Source organism: Pleurodeles waltl, chromosome 5, assembly GCF_031143425.1.
Source record: "Pleurodeles waltl isolate 20211129_DDA chromosome 5, aPleWal1.hap1.20221129, whole genome shotgun sequence".
Lineage (NCBI taxonomy): Eukaryota > Metazoa > Chordata > Amphibia > Caudata > Salamandridae > Pleurodeles > Pleurodeles waltl.
Window position 1 is genome coordinate 1,527,024,013 of NC_090444.1, and position 17,014 is coordinate 1,527,041,026.

Genomic DNA, 17,014 nt, shown 5'->3' on the forward strand with positions numbered 1-17,014 from the left:
TACATGCAGACAGAAGATGCATCAATTTCTGTGATGAAAGTATCTGGGTCCACTTCCAGTCAACCAGGCTGTGGAGCGGAGATGGAGACTTTCATATCCATGAGTCTCAAGCAACAGGAAGCAAGCCAACAATCCCTTGAGAATCATTTGTGGTGCAAGGCAGAGTCCAACTCTCCCTCAGCAGGGTTAGAGAGCAGCGGGCAGCAGGTCAGTAAAGAGGAAATGAAGCCCTTCCAGGTCAGCAGTCCAAAAGAGTAACAGTCCTTGTAGCAGCACAGCAATTCTTCTGACATAGTTCAGTTTTAGGTGCAGAAGTGTCTGATTTGGTGGGGTCAGAGATCCAGTACTCAGTCAGTCAGTCAAAAACATATGATTTTTTTAGGCTATAGCATTTAAAGCACTCCTAAAACACTTTATCACATAGAAATTGCAGTATTCACAATTAAGTAATGTACCATAAAATACAATAAAACATATCCCAATCATATAAAACCGCAATGTACTAAACCCTTGTTATATAAAATCATTTTTCTCCATCAAACTGGTAAATAAATCACATTATAATCTTTTGAAGATGTACCAGCGGAAATTAAAAATCGACCCATAGCACGTCACATGCAAAAATCTCATGTCCATCAATAGGTCACAGCTTGTCCCCTATCTCTAATACCACATTTTTTAAAAAATAGGCTTTAAGCACTTTACCCATTGGGGTAAAAACCACAAACAGTCTACTGGAATATGAAGAGAGTTCCTTTATAACATTAAGACCCCATTTGCAGATGTTCCCCTCATTTTGCAGATTCTCCCAATTCCCTGACATAAAGACTAGGTTTATATCACACCAAAACCTTAATATACTTTTGCGCATCCTAAAGTTTGGAATCTTTTCCAAATAGGGGAAAATGTCATCATTCTGCCAGGAATTTGGTAAATGTGAGACTGGACATTTATTAGTCAGGTACAAAAGATCCTCTTCCCTAGAGACCTGTTTTGATAATCTTTTAAACTCTGCCTTACTTACTCCCAACTCATCAATTCTCCTTGTTAACTGTATTTTTAATGCCATGGCACACGCATTACTTCTTCCTCTTACTCCCTGTGCCCAAGATAGTTTGCTTTGTAGTATCTCCTATTCGCTTAACAGGGAGATTTTCGAAATTCCTGCGCTATCAGTTCTTATCCAAAATTGTAATATCTACAAGCAATCAAGCTGTGTTCACCCTAACAAACCTGTCTGTACTCTAACACCCTGTGCCATGGTGGAGGATGGGAGGCAGAGTAGCTTTTCATTAGCAACTTCCTTGTTCCAGGTCCCAGCTCTTTTTACTCCCAGTACCCATCACCTCCACCCCATACATGAAATGTGGTCTTGCCATGGTTTGATAAGCCCACAGTACTGGTTCAAGAGAATTCCACCCATATCGTTTGTCAAATTTCCTTAGCCCTGCTATTGATTCCAATGCCTTATCTTCTGAAGAGGCAAAGTGGTCCTTCCAACCTAAATTGTGCGAAAACCATACCCCTAGATATTTATATTTATTCACTCTCTCTATTTTAACACCATTAATTACCAATCTCATACTTTCCTCTTGGTTCCCTATTTAAAGCACTTTGTTTTTTTCATATTTTCTTTAATTTTTTCCTTAATGCAGTAATCCCCAAATATATTCAATGTTCGTTGTAGTCTGATTCCTGTCTGATCGAAAATCACTAAATCATCTGCATATAAGAGACAACTAATATGTCTGGCATTCATTTTAGGGCTAAAAACATTTGGCAGACTAAAAACCTTGGGGAGATCATCTAGAAACTGTGAAAACAACGTTGTGGCCCCCACTATCCAGCTCTACTTGGGCACAGTTGTCCCTGTGGAGTTCCTGCAGAATTAAAAGCAGGTCTTTTGGCATCCCATATCCTTTTACTACCTCCTACATGATCAACCGAGTCAAAAGCAGAGCTAAAATCAACAAATCAACAATAAAGTGCCCCGCTCTGCTCTAGGGATTTCATTTTCAAACGCCCACAAACTAAAACAGTGATCAGTCGTGGAGTGACTTTTCTTGAAACAACCTTGCTCCTGGAGTGTGATAGAGTTTACATCTGCCTACTTCTTAATCATCTCCAATAAATGTTTCGAAAAAATCTTAACTCCTACATCTAACAATTTGATTTGCCTGTAGTTTTCCGTGAGGGTATAGTCACCTTTTTGATGGATCGGCTTAATCACTAGACCTTTCCAACTATACTGAGGTTTTCTTGTTACCAGGATTTCCTGGAAGAGGGTGTAAAACAACCTGGACCACCCCAATATATTGTTTTTTCTTACCACTGCCGGCACATTATCTGGGCCAGCAGCCCTTGTAAGCTTTATCCTCTCAATAGTTTCCTTGGTTATTGGCTCAGAGAACCCCATCTTTGTTTCCTTATCAATACTGAAAATGGTCGGGCTCTGTTCTGTCGGGACACCATGATTATAGGCCTCTTCTAGAAATGTTGCCCAGACGTCCTCTCCCACCTGCCCAGGGACTGCTTTTGAGAGTAACATGCCCCACACAGTACCAACCTCCAGAATTTCCTAATATCATCATTGAATCTATAGTTTTTATCATCACATCCCAACATTTTGCATTTGATTCCTGTTTCTTTTGAGCTACCAAAATTATGTGTTCCCCTTTTAAACTAAGGAGCCGCCACCCCCCACCTGAATTTCTTGAGAGCCTTTGGTACCTTTTCAACTTCCTAATATTACTTTTTAATATCCTACATTCTTTATCGAACCAATTATTTATATCATGCTTCCTAGTTTTATTTTTAGTTTGTCTTGAATAAAAGAAAACATATCTTTGATTTTGTGGCACGCAACCACCTTGTTTATTACATCCACATACCCAGCTCAGGTATCTGAGGGAACCACCCCACAATCTAGATCACTATCATTATACTGCAATTCCTTTAATAAGCTTAGGTGCTTTTTGAAAGCCTTGTTCATAACCGCTTTGAGCAATCAAAATTCAGCGTAAAGTCCCTCATCTGTCCTGGGGCAATCTCTATTTTAATGATAGTTCTTAGCGGATAATGATCAGTCCCCTCCACCCGGAGGACCTCTAAGTTCATAAACAGCTCAAATGCCCATACAAGTACAAACACATAATCAATTGGGCACATCTGATTGCCTTTCTATCTAGGATATCTGTAAGCACATTGCATATTAACCCAGTTGTGCCTTTGAAGTGTAGGAGACTTCAAAGATGGCTATTTGAAGTACACGTTGGCCCTCTCTTCTTGGCCCTGGCTCCAGACTATCAGTAGAGGGTACTCAGCCCTTTGTGTGGGGACAGGCACTGCCTATTCAGGTATAAGTGTCATCCCCTCCTGGCCTTCCTGTCCAGGAAGAGCCATCAGAAAGCAATTGTATGCAGATCAGCACTTGGACACTCCTAATCTTCCTGTGCTTGTGGTTGTCCAGAGGGAATGCACAAAGTATAGCTGACACCTACCCCAGATGTGTATTGGAGACACGCTACAGGCACACAGAGCTGTAAGAGGAGAGAAATACCTACTTAGTAAAAGTGGCATTTCTAAAATAGTGAAGTTAACTCCAGCTTTACCATTAAAGAGGATTTATCATTACCATTCACAAAATATGAAACGTTACAGCTTCTTCTTTATGATCAGGAAATAGAGCTTAAAAATGTATTAAGGAATTCCCAATGATAGCCTATGAGAAGAGTAGGCCTCACAGTGGTGAAAAACAACTTTGGGAGTTTTTCACTACCAAGACAGGTAAATCATACACACACCTGTCCCTCCTTTGAGTTATATAACACCCTACCCTGTGAGCTACCTAGGGCCTGACTTAGGTGTGACATATGTAATAAAAGAGGATTTTAATGCTTGGCAAGGGGTTTTGAATGCCAGGTCAAGGTGGTGATAAACCGCAATCACAGGTCCTGCAATGGCAATGCAATGGCCTGAGACATGGTTAAGGGGCTACTTATGTGGGTGGCAGATTCAGTGCTGCAGGCCCACTAATAGCATTTTATTTACAGTCCCTGGGCACATGCTGTGCACTTTAAAGTGATGAATAAGTAAATTAAATTTGCCAATTGGGTTTGAGCCAATATTACAATGTTTAAGAGAGAGAGCACAGGCACTTTAGCATTGGTCAGAAATGGTAAAGTCCTAAAGCCAGCAGAAATGATGTCAGAAAAGTGGAGGTACGCAGGCAAACATTTGTGGGAAGAGCACCCTAAGGCTGGGAGGTTGAAGACCATTTTTTAACTTTTTACTGTGGATGAGTCATACTACTTTTGTATAACCCAAGGTAATCACATTATAAATTAACTGTGCATGTTTACCTCCAGTGTCCAACCTTTCAGATAAGGCTGTTACGACAGAGCTAGGGTAAAGGACATCTGGCTAGTTAAACATAAACACCTATGCACTAATGTGTGTGTGTGTAGATATGTGTGGGCTGCACATGTGAGACTATTGCTGTGCATAGCCTGGTGCAAGAGGAGATTCGGCAATGTTAGATATTGACCTGGTGTAGGCCTTATAATATTAGAGGTCAGTCATAGGTAAGGCAAGTAGGGTTTATTGGTTTATCTACATTATCACTATATTATATATATATAGAAGGAAATAGCCTGAAGGTGTAATTTAACTTCCCTTAGGCTTACAAAGGTCGGTAAGGTATTAAACTGGGATGAAACATGTCTGCCAATTTATAATATGCTGGTCCCAATGTCGTACATATACACCTTATGGGTCATCCAGGATTTGCATTATTTCTGGCTCAGCTGATGATCAGATTCCAGGCCCTTTGTCACCCTGCTGGGACACGATAATTACTCTGCTCCACAGCAGAGGGAATACAGGCCTCCCCACACAGAAGAAGTGATTAACAGTGCTTCACTCAGCTACTGAGGAGAAGGGGTGGAGAAGAAAAAATGAATCTGTTAATTAGCTGTCACATTGTACCAGGTCCAGGACAGTTCAGGCCCACTGAACAAAGGAGGAAGCCCAGACCTCTGGAGCCAACACAGGAGGGGATTCTTGTGGTAATGCCCTGGCAGTGATGTCAGTGGTGGATCTGAGGGGGTGGAGGAAATGTGAACAGAGGCAACTGGACAACACCATGTTGGATTGTCCCAACAAGCTGTGTAGGAGTGTTGGGACAGGCATGCAGGAGTGTTGTGGCACCTTAGGATTGGCCAGGCATGCTTGCCATCTAGAACTTTCTACCCCCATTTACAAACTCTTGCTCAAGAGGGAGAAAGAGAGCTGAACACTTGAATTTGGTGGTGGCAACATCATGGATAGCTGGAAGGACAAGCCTCCTGATGTCCTAATGGACTAATGACTCTGATTAAAGCTGACTCAAGGCTAACTCAGTCTTTCAACTGCCAGTGACACTGATTCCTTACGCTCCCTAATCACCAGTTGGGGGAAGAGTTGGACTTCTGTGACCCAGAAGGATGAGCAGAGCACTAAAGACAAAGGAAAGGAGGAAAGCTGGCACAGGGAGCTGGTGAAAACAGTTCCCTTACAAGTGTGTCACCATAGAAGACAGAAGGCCTGCCCAAACTACTCCTGGTGGTTAGAGTTTGACACCAGGTGAAGAATAAGCCCAAGATTGTGGAAATGTATCCAATTGCTGTTTTCATATATTACCCAGGTGTGGGCCAGGGGGATCAGCACAAGATTCTTTAATAATTAATGAGGTCAGGAAGGAGTGTGCAAGGGTACCCTTAAGCAGAGGTTGGATTTCCTCTGGTAGCAACATGCAGTCCTCTAGGAAACAAGGCATGTCTTAAGCAGAAGGGCAGTCCTCTAGAAAACAAGGCAGAACACACCATCAATACACTCCAGGACCTGTGGACATCATAGAAGGACTGAGGGTCCAGTATGTATACCTGGTACCAGACTTGAAGTTAGGAGCTCCTCTATACTATCCCCACATCTGGTTTTGGAAAGAACTTCTCTTCCCCTGTCAAGGCTCCAAGACATCTGGGGAGACAGAAGGCTAGTGTCCAGTTCCAAAGCCTTTTGAAATGTAATAGGGGCTGGGTATAGCTCTGCCTTAACCATTCTGGCAGGATGGCCCATCCTGCCAACATCTAGTCCCCTTTGTGTCATAAGTAAAAAAAAAAAACCCTAACAACAGAGCAATTCACAGTCATGTGATACAGGACAGTGACAGAGGGAGCAAGTGGTTAGGACAAGAAAATGCCAGCTTTCTAAAAGTGGCATTTTAAAAATGGTTATTTAAAGTCTGACTTTTCCATTAAAGGCAATATTAAGTTACAATTCTTTTGAGTCTAAACAGAACATTTCTATCTGTTCCCAATCAAAACTTATCACATATTAAATGTAATAAGGTAACCCCATGTTAGTCAATAGGAGAGATAGGTCTTACAGTAGTGAAAAACGACTTTAGTAATTTTTCAGTACTACGTCATGTAAAACTCAAACCCATATGTCCGACTTTTTAAATACATGGTACCCTGCTGTATTTGCCCCTATGGCCTACCTTAGTGGTGACTGGTATGAAATAAAAAGAAAGGTTAAGGCCTGGCAAAAAATGTTATTTTCGTAGGTTGACATTTCAGATGAAAACTGCGCTACAGGCTGCAGTGGCAGGCCTGGTATTTGCTTTAAGACTGCTTTAGTATGTGGCGCAGTCAGTGTTACAGACCCACTAGTAGCATTTGATTAACAAACCCTAGTTAATTATTAGGGACTTAAAAGTAACTTGAATGTTCCAGCCAATTCAAAATCAAATATTCCCTTACATCCCAATGGCATAATATTGTGTAATGTCATCTGTACAGTCTATCAGCAAGTGTGCAATTATTAAAATAATTGAACTCTTCAATTCATTGCTGAAAAATATTCATTTTTTTATTAAAAACTATTCATAAGAGTATCACAACATAAGTGAAAATGAAATTAGTGCAAGTACAAAACATTGTAATATAAAGGAAGAATTGTAACAACATACATAGAAAAGTCTAAATCAAAAAGTAGATAAGGCTTAAAAAAGTATTATATACCATAGACAATCATAATGTCCCTTGTATTCAAAACAGAATTCTATTTTTAAAAAATCAATTTTTTATTCCAACACAGGGCACTTTTTAAAAAAGCACAACAGCAAAGGACACAACAGGCTCAGGTAACATTTGGAGGAAGAGAAAACTATTCTATATTGGCAAAAGCCCCTGGATTTACCAATAGGCAACATGTACCTGTGCCGAAGGGGGTCATAAAATCTGAAAAATAAGACAAAATGCTCCAATGTCTGGAGTGAGCTACCATCACAGGGATAAATCATTATAGAGCTTGGGTCAAAATGTCAAAGAGGAAAACAGAGATTGAATTGCATTGCACCAAAACAAACTTTTGTAAGAAGAGATCTATCCCATGGGTTTCTGATTAGGGAAATTTAAGGTTGGGGGCCAGCCTTAGTTTTCAGAATAAGGTGGCCTCCTAGGGTTTGTTTTCCTAGGGCCATATTCTTGCTGGCTTCAGTAGCTCGCTTTAAAAACAGCCCTTTGATTTTCGCTCTGTCAACCTTGTTTACAAACTGGGGCAAAAATAGTACAAATCTGGATGACATAAGGACAGTTTGGTACTCCGAATGTAGTCAGGCCATGGAATTTTAGAACTGTTGGCACAGTTAAGACGGTCTTGGATCACAATCCTGTTAAAAGCAGTGTATTCAGTAACCCAAACTGCTATCTACAAGAGGGATGGGGCAAGTTTATTAAAATCTTCAACAGGATCAGCTCTTCATGAATAAAAATAAAAATAAAATTAACTGGACCTGAACCTAATAACCTCCTGCTGAAACTGTTCTCCTCACGTTAGACACTCCATCAGTCACAATACTCTAAAATGGCTGCTCCATAAGTTAAAACAGGGAAACACTTAATTCTATACACTTGCAGTAGACGTAAAATAAGCTTACTGCCTACAGTTGAGGCAAATCTAAAAAGGGCCTCACACAATTGGTTAAAACGTAGGCATCGCTATGCAAGAAAGGCCATCTGTTAGACCTGGCATCCTTGGCGTGGTCTCCCCTAAATTTTGCCTCTGTTTCCCAGGTTGTTGATGTGTGCTGGACTCTGTTTGTGCTGTTTTTGTTACTCTGGGCACTTTACCACTGCTATCCAGTGCCTAAGGTGCAAGTGCTCTGGTGTAAAATGTATGTGTAATTAACTTTCCATGATTGGCATATTTGGTTTACTAGTAAGTCTCTAGTACAGTGCACTAGAGGTGCCAAGGCATGTAAATCAAATGCTACTAGTGGACCTGCAGCACTGGTTGTGCCACCCACATTAGTAGCCCTGTAAACATGGCTCAGACTTGCCACTGCAGTATCTGTGTGTACAGTTCTAAACTGCCAATTCAACTTGGCAAGTGTACCCACTTGCCAGGCCCATACCTTTACTTTTTTTTTACATATAAAACGCCCCTAAGGTAGGCCATAGGTAGCCCCATGGGCAGGGTGCAGTGTATGTTAAAGGTGGGACATGTACTTATGTGTTTTACATGTCCCAGCAGTGAAATATGGGCAAATTCGGTTTTCACTGTTGCAAGGCCTATCACTCTTATAGGTTATTATGGGGGCTTCCTTTAAATATTATTAAAGCACAGATTCCCTTTGGGAGCAGATAGACATGTGGAGTTTTCGGTCTCTGAACTCACAATTTAAAAATATGTCTTTTAGTGAAGTTGGTTTTTAGATTGTGTGTTTGAAAATGTCACTTTTAGGAAGTAGGCATTTTCTTGCTTAAACCATTCTGTGACTCTGCCTGTTTGTGGATTCCCTGTCTGGGTTAGTTTGACAGTTGGGCTATTTGCACCTCTCTCTATACAGTGACACAAAGGGAGCTGGGGTGTAGCCTGCATATACTGATGAGCCATCTGTATTAGGAGGTGGGAGTGGTCACTCATACCTGAAAGGGTTGTGCCTGCCCTCACACAATGCAGTCTCCAACCCCCTAGTGTGTGTCGGGGGTCTGGCCTGGGTAAGGTAGGATCTTGGAAGCAGAAGAGACTTCTCTTTGAAGTAGGTCTTCTGAAAAGGCAGAAAGGATTATAAGAAGAGCACCCAAAACCCCTGAAAGTCAGATCACTTCTGGAATCAAGAAGAACCTCTGCCAAGGAGAAGAGCTGAGGAGCTGAGGAAAAGAGCTGAACCTGCCTGTGCCTGTGCTTTGGTGGGCTATCCTACAGTTGCTGCTTCTGCCTGTGAAAGTTGACAAAGACTGGACTTTGTGGTATATTCCTGCTTGAGAAGAATCTCCAAGGGCTTGGACTGAGCTTGCCCCCTGTTCTGAAGTCTCAGAGCCATCAAAGACTTCCCTACCAGCACCAGGACTCTCTGCTGAGACTCCTCTCCTGACAAGTGGTGCCCTATCTAGTCCCTGGGCCCTTCAAAGGAGAAGCTGGTGAAAATCCAAGAAAACCGACTTTGGACGACTCCGGGCCGCTGCCACATTCTGTGATACCACCTGCAACTGGCTCCATGGTCCTTGCTGGAGAGCGATGACCCTCGCAGGCCTGACATCGCTGCAGCCCCACTGAAGTCTGTGACTCCATGGAAGTCACCGCACCACGTCATGACCACTGGATATTAACTCCGCCCAAAGTGCTTGGATTCAACGCTTTGCATCAACGCCGCCCTACCTCCACCTCTTTGCAACAAGGACCCGGCATCTCTTCGTGATGCCTTTGCTCCTTCACCCCTTAGCACCTGAACCGACACCACCTAGGATCCAGCGATGCCACGATCCCCGACTTTGCGCACCGGCTTGTTTTCACAGTTTACTAAGGTACTGTACCTGGGGGTCTGAGTGACTCCGTAACCAGTGCCCTGTTATCACCTCATCAAAGCATTTTGTGTTTCTGAGCACCATTTTTGTGTTTAATCTTAAAAATTCATAACTTGACTTGTGTATGTCGTATTTTTGTTGTTTTGGTCTTGTTTTGTTTAGATCCATTTTTTTCTTTTTCTAAACCTGTGTTGTGTAACATTTTGTAATTTTTTCACTGAGTTACTGTGTGTGTTGGTAGAAATACTTTATCAACAAAGAGAGGGACTGGGAGGTTGGTGGTCCAGTGTACGGTCTCCCTAATAACTAGATATGCAAAAACAAGTGTACACTGTTCCAAAGACGATGAAAACTAGGGGGACACTAATGTTCAGGAGCAAGAGCCCTCACACATCCAAGGGGATGTCATGCTTCATCATTGGGTAGCTCCTCGTCAGACCGGCGCTGCAATGTCTGACGGGCTCCCCATAAAGGGGGCTCTTTGCCTGAGATCTTTATAGGTGGCTGCCGTAGTGGAGGACACTAGTATCATGGTCAGGCACTATTCCTAGCAGGAGAGTGACTCGTAAAATTAGTTCCCAGTCGTAATAGAATAAATACATTTGATAAATCGAAAGATAAGACTGGAACCAAGATTAAAAAACATAAGGAAAGTGTAATGTGAGAAATAATGCTCAACCACTTTCTACCTAGTGTTGGAGCTGAGAAAATTATTGCAGGTCTCCTAAAACATGGTCAACATGTTTCGCGTACAGTGGTCTAACAAGATCCTATTACGCTTCTTCAGGACCAATTAATAACAAAACTTCTCCTGTCTATATGTTACAAAAAGTTTGCGTAATTTAATTAGTCAAACGAGTACATGCAGTCACTTACATTGAAGTTCACTGTTTGTCAATTTTTTTTTTACGGTCGCCCATCCCTTGTTATGTGGGGAGCCCCTTGGGAAGTAGCATGCCGAAAGCGGTCACTATTCATATGTGCCAGCAATCCACGGGGTAACCTACCCTGGCGTGCTGTCCCGCATTGTGTCCCAATTTGACGAATTAAATTACGCAAACTTTTTGTAACATATAGACAGGAGAAGTTTTTTTATTAATTGGTCCTGAAGAAGCGTAATAGGATCTTGTTAGACCACTGTACGCGAAACATGTTGACCATGTTTTAGGAGACCTGCGATAATTTTCTCAGCTCCAACACTAGGTAGAAAGTGGTTGAGCATTATTTCTCACATTACACTTTCCTTATGTTTTTTAATCTTGGTTCCAGTCTTATCTTTTGATTTATTACATTTATTTACTCTATTACGACTGGGAACTAATTTTATGAGTCACTCTCCTGCTAGGAATAGTGCCTGACCGTGATACTAGTGTCCTCCACTACGACAGCCACCTATAAAGATCTCCGGAAAAGAGCCCCCTTTATGGGGAGCCCGTCAGACATTGCAGCGCCGGTCTGACGAGGAGCTACCCAATGATGAAGCATGACATCCCCTTGGATGTGTGAGGGCTCTTGCTCCTGAACATTAGTGTCCCCCTAGTTTTCATCGTCTTTGGTAGAAATACTTAAAACATTGCTTCTGAAGTTAAGCCTACCTGCTCCTGCCAAGCTACCAAGAGGGTGAGCGTGGGTTAACTGAGTGTGATTCTCCCTTACCCTGACTCGAGTGAGGGTCCTTGCTTGAACAGCAGGTTACCTGACTGCCAACCAAAGATCCCATTTCTAACAGTATCCAACTATTCTGTTGTCTAAAGTGACACCCAGATAAGGGAATGCGCTCACCCTCGCAATAACCTTCCCTTTAATAGTAATAGGCCTGATTTTTGAGTACTGCCTCCTTCACGCTATGTACTGCAGTTTGGCTATATTGGTGGCCAGATCTTAATCATCCATAAACTTAACAAAGAAATCTACAAGGCCTTTCAGACAGTTTGTAGTACGGGAAAGTAACACTGCCTAGTTTGCATATAGAAGGGAAGGAACAAATGCAGATATAGTTTTAGGGACATCATTCCCATATGGCTACCAAACAGGAGTTTAAACCATTAAAATAAAATAGGGGGCGAAACACAACCTTGTCTATCCCCCTGAGGCAAGCTTAAAGAATCAGTGTGTTCCCCTCCCATAACATAACTAAAAGAGGCATTGTCATCCAAATGTAGGGCTAGTAGGACATTGGACATTCCGAGATCGAATAAAATACTCCATAGCTTAGTTCTGTTAACCAAATTAAAAATGTTACTTAGGACATTGAATGATAAGAAAAGATGGCCCTTTTCTTTACCGTGACATATTTCCCAGTTATCAGATTGAGGTGCAGGCACTGTTTGAAAGTTCCCCTACCTTCTCTTAAGCCACACTGAATTGGGCAAGGAATGTTATTATGCTGGGCCCAATCTTCAATTCTTTGTGAATTGATGTCCTACAACTTTAACTACAGAGTTCGATAAAGAAGTGGGCTTATATAGTTGAGGGTTCCTGTGTATTTCCCTTCTTAAATACAGGTACAGTGACCACAGCTTTCCATGAATTGGGGATTTGGGTTGAAGCAGCAGCATTGCAAACATTTGTTATCAGAGGGACCCAAAAAGGGAAGACCATCTTTGTAAAGATCCATGGGTGCTCCGTCAGGCCCGGGGTCCTTGCTGGAATGACTGACCATAATAGCGAGCATACTTCCTCCAGCTCAAACAAGACAACAAATGGAAAATGATGGGGCTTCCTCTGCCTAAACTAATGATCCACCTTACCATAATGAATAAATGTTTCAAATGTGTCACACATTGTTCAGGGGTAATGTTAAAGCCTATGTCAACAGACAAGGTTGAGGATGGCTGCTTCCAATTACCTATCTCTCAGAAGCCCTGGTTGCCTCTTTTACTGCTTGTTCTTACTCCTAATCGTATAATAATGGTTTCTCAGCCATGCATTAAGGGCTTCGCAGAGCCGCCAATTGGCAACCTTACACCCTTTATCAAACCAGCCAACTTTCTGAATGTCACTGGACCCAGATAAATCATACTTAATTGCTCTTGTACTGTGGTTCAGAGTCTGAAAGGCATCTAAAGTAACGGCAGAGGAAGTATCAAAAATCAATAGTGAATCAATAATGAATCCACAATCGAGCTCAGATTAGAGACAACTAAAGATTCTAACAGGGTAGGGGTTGATATACCTCGCCATTTCATCCTGAGGCCTTTGCTTTTTGTAGTCAAACCAGTTAAGCCAGGTTTAGAGGCAGAATGATTGCTAGTAGGTAACAACATAATGACTTCAATGGGTTTTGGTTGCTGTGACAGATTTCATGATCCCTCCACCCAAAGAAAACACTAATTGTTTTGTGGGCTTGGATGTAAAGGCATAATTGATGGTTGACTCTTTAACCCAGCCAACAAAAGTAGGTCATTGGTTTGCTGAGGGGTTCCCAATGATGTCCATCATAATAGAAAGACCTGTGTAACCTAGGGCATTATGCAGTCTCCTTCCCCTATTATCAGATGTCATAGCACAGATTGAAATGTGACTGGTCAGAAAAGGGTCAGCAGCAATAGAATCCAAACCCCGTTTAGCATTGAAATCACCTTCATCAAAGCTGACACACTTAAATCCGATGAAATGAGCTCAAATTATAATGGCAGTTTTCCTTCATAAATAAGAAAACACAAATATCAGTGCCAAGACAGTGCCAAGACAAATCTTCATCCCATAATTGCTCAAAACAACTTGATAATGGGTTTCGGCAATTGTAAAACAGTTAACTAAAAATAGTTAATAAGTGTTGTATTATACCATATCTTCAGGTGAAACGTTATGGGTAGCTTCAGTATAGATATGTCACTGGATTGCGTATACAACTGGCCAAAATTGACACTAGGGGTATATTTATCAAATGTTTTGCTCTGCTTATGCACCACACCATACAAGGGGACGCAGGGTGATGCAAAACCTAGAGTGAGATTTACCAAAACTCAGAAGACCACCTTGCGTGATAAATCTAGAGTAACACAGGGCAGCGCAAGTCACTGTCTTGTGTTACTGTGCCCACTGGAGGGGTTCCATGGGTGGAACATGTATATTCCCACACATCCACCCATGGATTTTGGTGCATTCCCAGATGTACCCTGAGTGGGAGACCTGGGAATATGTCAAAATGCTATGCCTTCCCAGGGCAGATTTAAAGAGGAGCAATATTTTTATTTCTTCTTGTTTTTGTCTCTTTCTCGTTCCCGATGTGCCACTTTTCTTGCCTCACCCCTGCCCCACCTAATGACACCATGGTTGCGCTGTATGTAAAATATGCTGCACCATGTCACTTGTTAGGACAATAGCGTCAACATTTTTAATGCTATTGTGGTGCTTGGCTGCACTAGTGTCAAAAATGTTGACGCTACTGCAGCAAAGCATATGGAGGACCATTGATTAAAATGGATGAGTCATTTTAACTCCTGCTTTCAAAAAGGCGTTAAAAATGACAGAAAAAAGGGCACAGTGAAATGTTGTAAATTTTAGTGCGCCATTTTTTTGGGCCTCCCTGCGCGGAAATGCCCCAGTTGCATACATTATGCCTGACGCAGGCATTATGTGGAGCAAGGGGTTGCAAAGTGGCGCAATGCAAGCAATACTCCACTTTGTAAATACGACGAGGGGGAAAAAGCTACCTTATTGCTGCCTTAGCATGAAAAAAATGACTCTATGGTGGCTCAAGGGGCTTGTAAATATGCCCCATAGTTTTTCTGTTCTAGTTGACCAAAACCGAATCTTATGTTGGGAAATGCTATACAACATACTTGTGCATGTACTTGTTTTCTAAGACTCAAATATTGTTTGCAACAGCATTATGGAAGACAAAAAGGGGCACGCAGAAGTCATGAATATTAGAGGATTAAGATGAATAAAGAGAAAGACAAAAGTGCGTTTGATGGGAGCAAAACTTACTCAAAACGTGTAATGAAAAAATACATAAAATGTACGAAACCTATACGAAATCAAATATATGAAACATACTTTTCGTGAAAGATTATGATCATGTAAATTAAAAATACCCTGGCTGGCTTCTGTGTGGACTATTGAAACAAAGTATAAGGTTTTTCTGTTCCATTTGACCAATAGTGAGTAATATGTGTCTGTATGTTCTTAGATCCACAAATTGTTTGTGATAAAATTATGGCAGACGGTGCCACAGCTCATTCGTGCACATTTGATAACATGAGAAATACAAAAAAGTCAGACCCAACCCATGTATATTAGTACACATAAGATAAATAAAGAGGAAGACAAAATGTGAAGGTTTGTATGTTGGGAGGGGTTGACCTAAAGTTGTCTGTGCCCCAAATTAATGTATTTATCTTTATAGCACTGTATTAAGTTTGAACAAAAATATGGTGGAATGAGAGGCCTAACTGTGCAAGAGAATCAAGATCAATACACTTTTTTTTATATTTGAATAACCCAATTTTAAGATGGTGCAGGTGGGTTAGATTATTTAACTTTATAAAAGCAGGCAGATTCTTAGTATGAAATTGCACATGAACAAGAGTTTGGTTAGAAAGACCATTTGCGGATGTGATGTCCCCGGGGTCAAACTTGAAGCCTAGATTAAAAACCTTTGGTACCCGTGCGGTATTGGTTTAGTGCTTGATTTGCAGGTGAATGATGCTGCGATTATACTTCACTATAAAAGTTTAATTAGGCAAGGAGTAAGCACAGAATACAGTGCTACTAAAAGGGTAACACCTACTCATAGCAACATCTTTGTGAATTGAACCCGTTATGTTTTTTCGTCTTTCAGCCATTGTAACACGCGCATCGTAAAATATATTTGTAAATGTGAATTGGGGAAATATGTAACATTACTCACCATTCTTCTTGCAGTGGTGAACTGTTCAGATCCAGGTTATGTAGAAAATGCCATCCGTCATGGACAGCAGAATTACCCGGAAAGCTTCAAGTATGGCATCAGTGTGATGTATCACTGCAAAAAAGGCTTCTACCTATTGGGCTCGTCGGTGCTGACATGTAAGGCTAACGGAATGTGGGACAGGTCGATCCCCAAGTGTCTGTGTACGTATACATCTGATTATTTACGTTATGCAAACTTATTATAAATTATCATACATTTATGTCAAATTTCTTCATGTCTGATTATGAATCTGCCTGCTGCTGATGTTGGTACTGTGTCTTCAACAGTCTATTCACGAACATCCTTAACATGTTCTTGCAAATGTCAACACTGCAATCAAATCCATTTACATTGTAATTGGAATACGATGAAGCAAACCAATACTTGATGCAGTTAGTAATCCATCTTAAACACACAATGGCGTAATCATGATTGCTGCTTTACTTCCAATTATAATTAGTATTTGCTCATCTTTTCTCTCTTCATTGGCTTTGCCTTTGTTTGTTTTACCCTTTCCTGCTCCTTCCGTTGATGTTTTCACACCCTACGAGAGGAACATCGCTGCCCCTCGTGTGATTCACTCTTTTACCACGAGGAAGCTTGAAGAACCGGTTCTGCCGGAGGTCTCATATACATCTATATTTCCATCCATTTCAGTGCCTGTCGAGGTGTAATGTTCGATTGTAACGATTCCAATTAAGTAGCCAACTACCATTATCACCACCTACTTAGCGAAAACCTGTGCCACTGAAGTAAATATGAATTTGTGGACAGCAGAATTGGGTAATAATGCTAGTTATTTTCCCTGACCAGAGATGTGTGCGGCTCAGGCCCGTACCTTCAGTTAAAAGAATAACAAGTATTATTGTATTGTACCACTCTCAGTGTACTACAGTATACAGTATCATGATAGCGATAACCTATTCTAAATTCATGCGCTAAATCGATGTTATCGCTATTGTTCCATTAAAAACCCATCTCATACTCTGACTCCTCGTTGCCATACACTGTTATCTCATATCTATAAAGACAGATAATTCTCCTTACTACCATACACTAATACTTAATTCACACTGCATCCTGCCATCTCAAGTTATAGGTGCCCCTTTGAATTTTTTGTCTTTGTACTGCAGCCATTAACATTTTGATTTCCACCGAAAAAAAGTCTGACCTCTTTCCAAAAGTATTAAAGAACTGCATGTACCTCTTGTTGTTTTAAGTCAAGAGGCTCTAGTATATGGAACTGCATGTACCCAGGGCCTTTAAA

The 17,014-nt window shown here is 41.3% G+C and overlaps 1 protein-coding gene across 1 annotated transcript in view; it reads left to right on the forward strand.

Moving 5' to 3' along the window:
- CSMD1 (CUB and Sushi multiple domains 1) overlaps positions 1-17,014 on the forward strand; it is a 5,088,256-nt gene that overhangs the window by 4,705,898 nt on the left and 365,344 nt on the right. Inside the window, exon 55 of the mRNA XM_069235813.1 lies at positions 15,720-15,908. Within this exon, the coding sequence (XP_069091914.1) occupies positions 15,720-15,908 (189 nt within the window). The remainder of the gene's footprint in view (positions 1-15,719; positions 15,909-17,014) is intronic.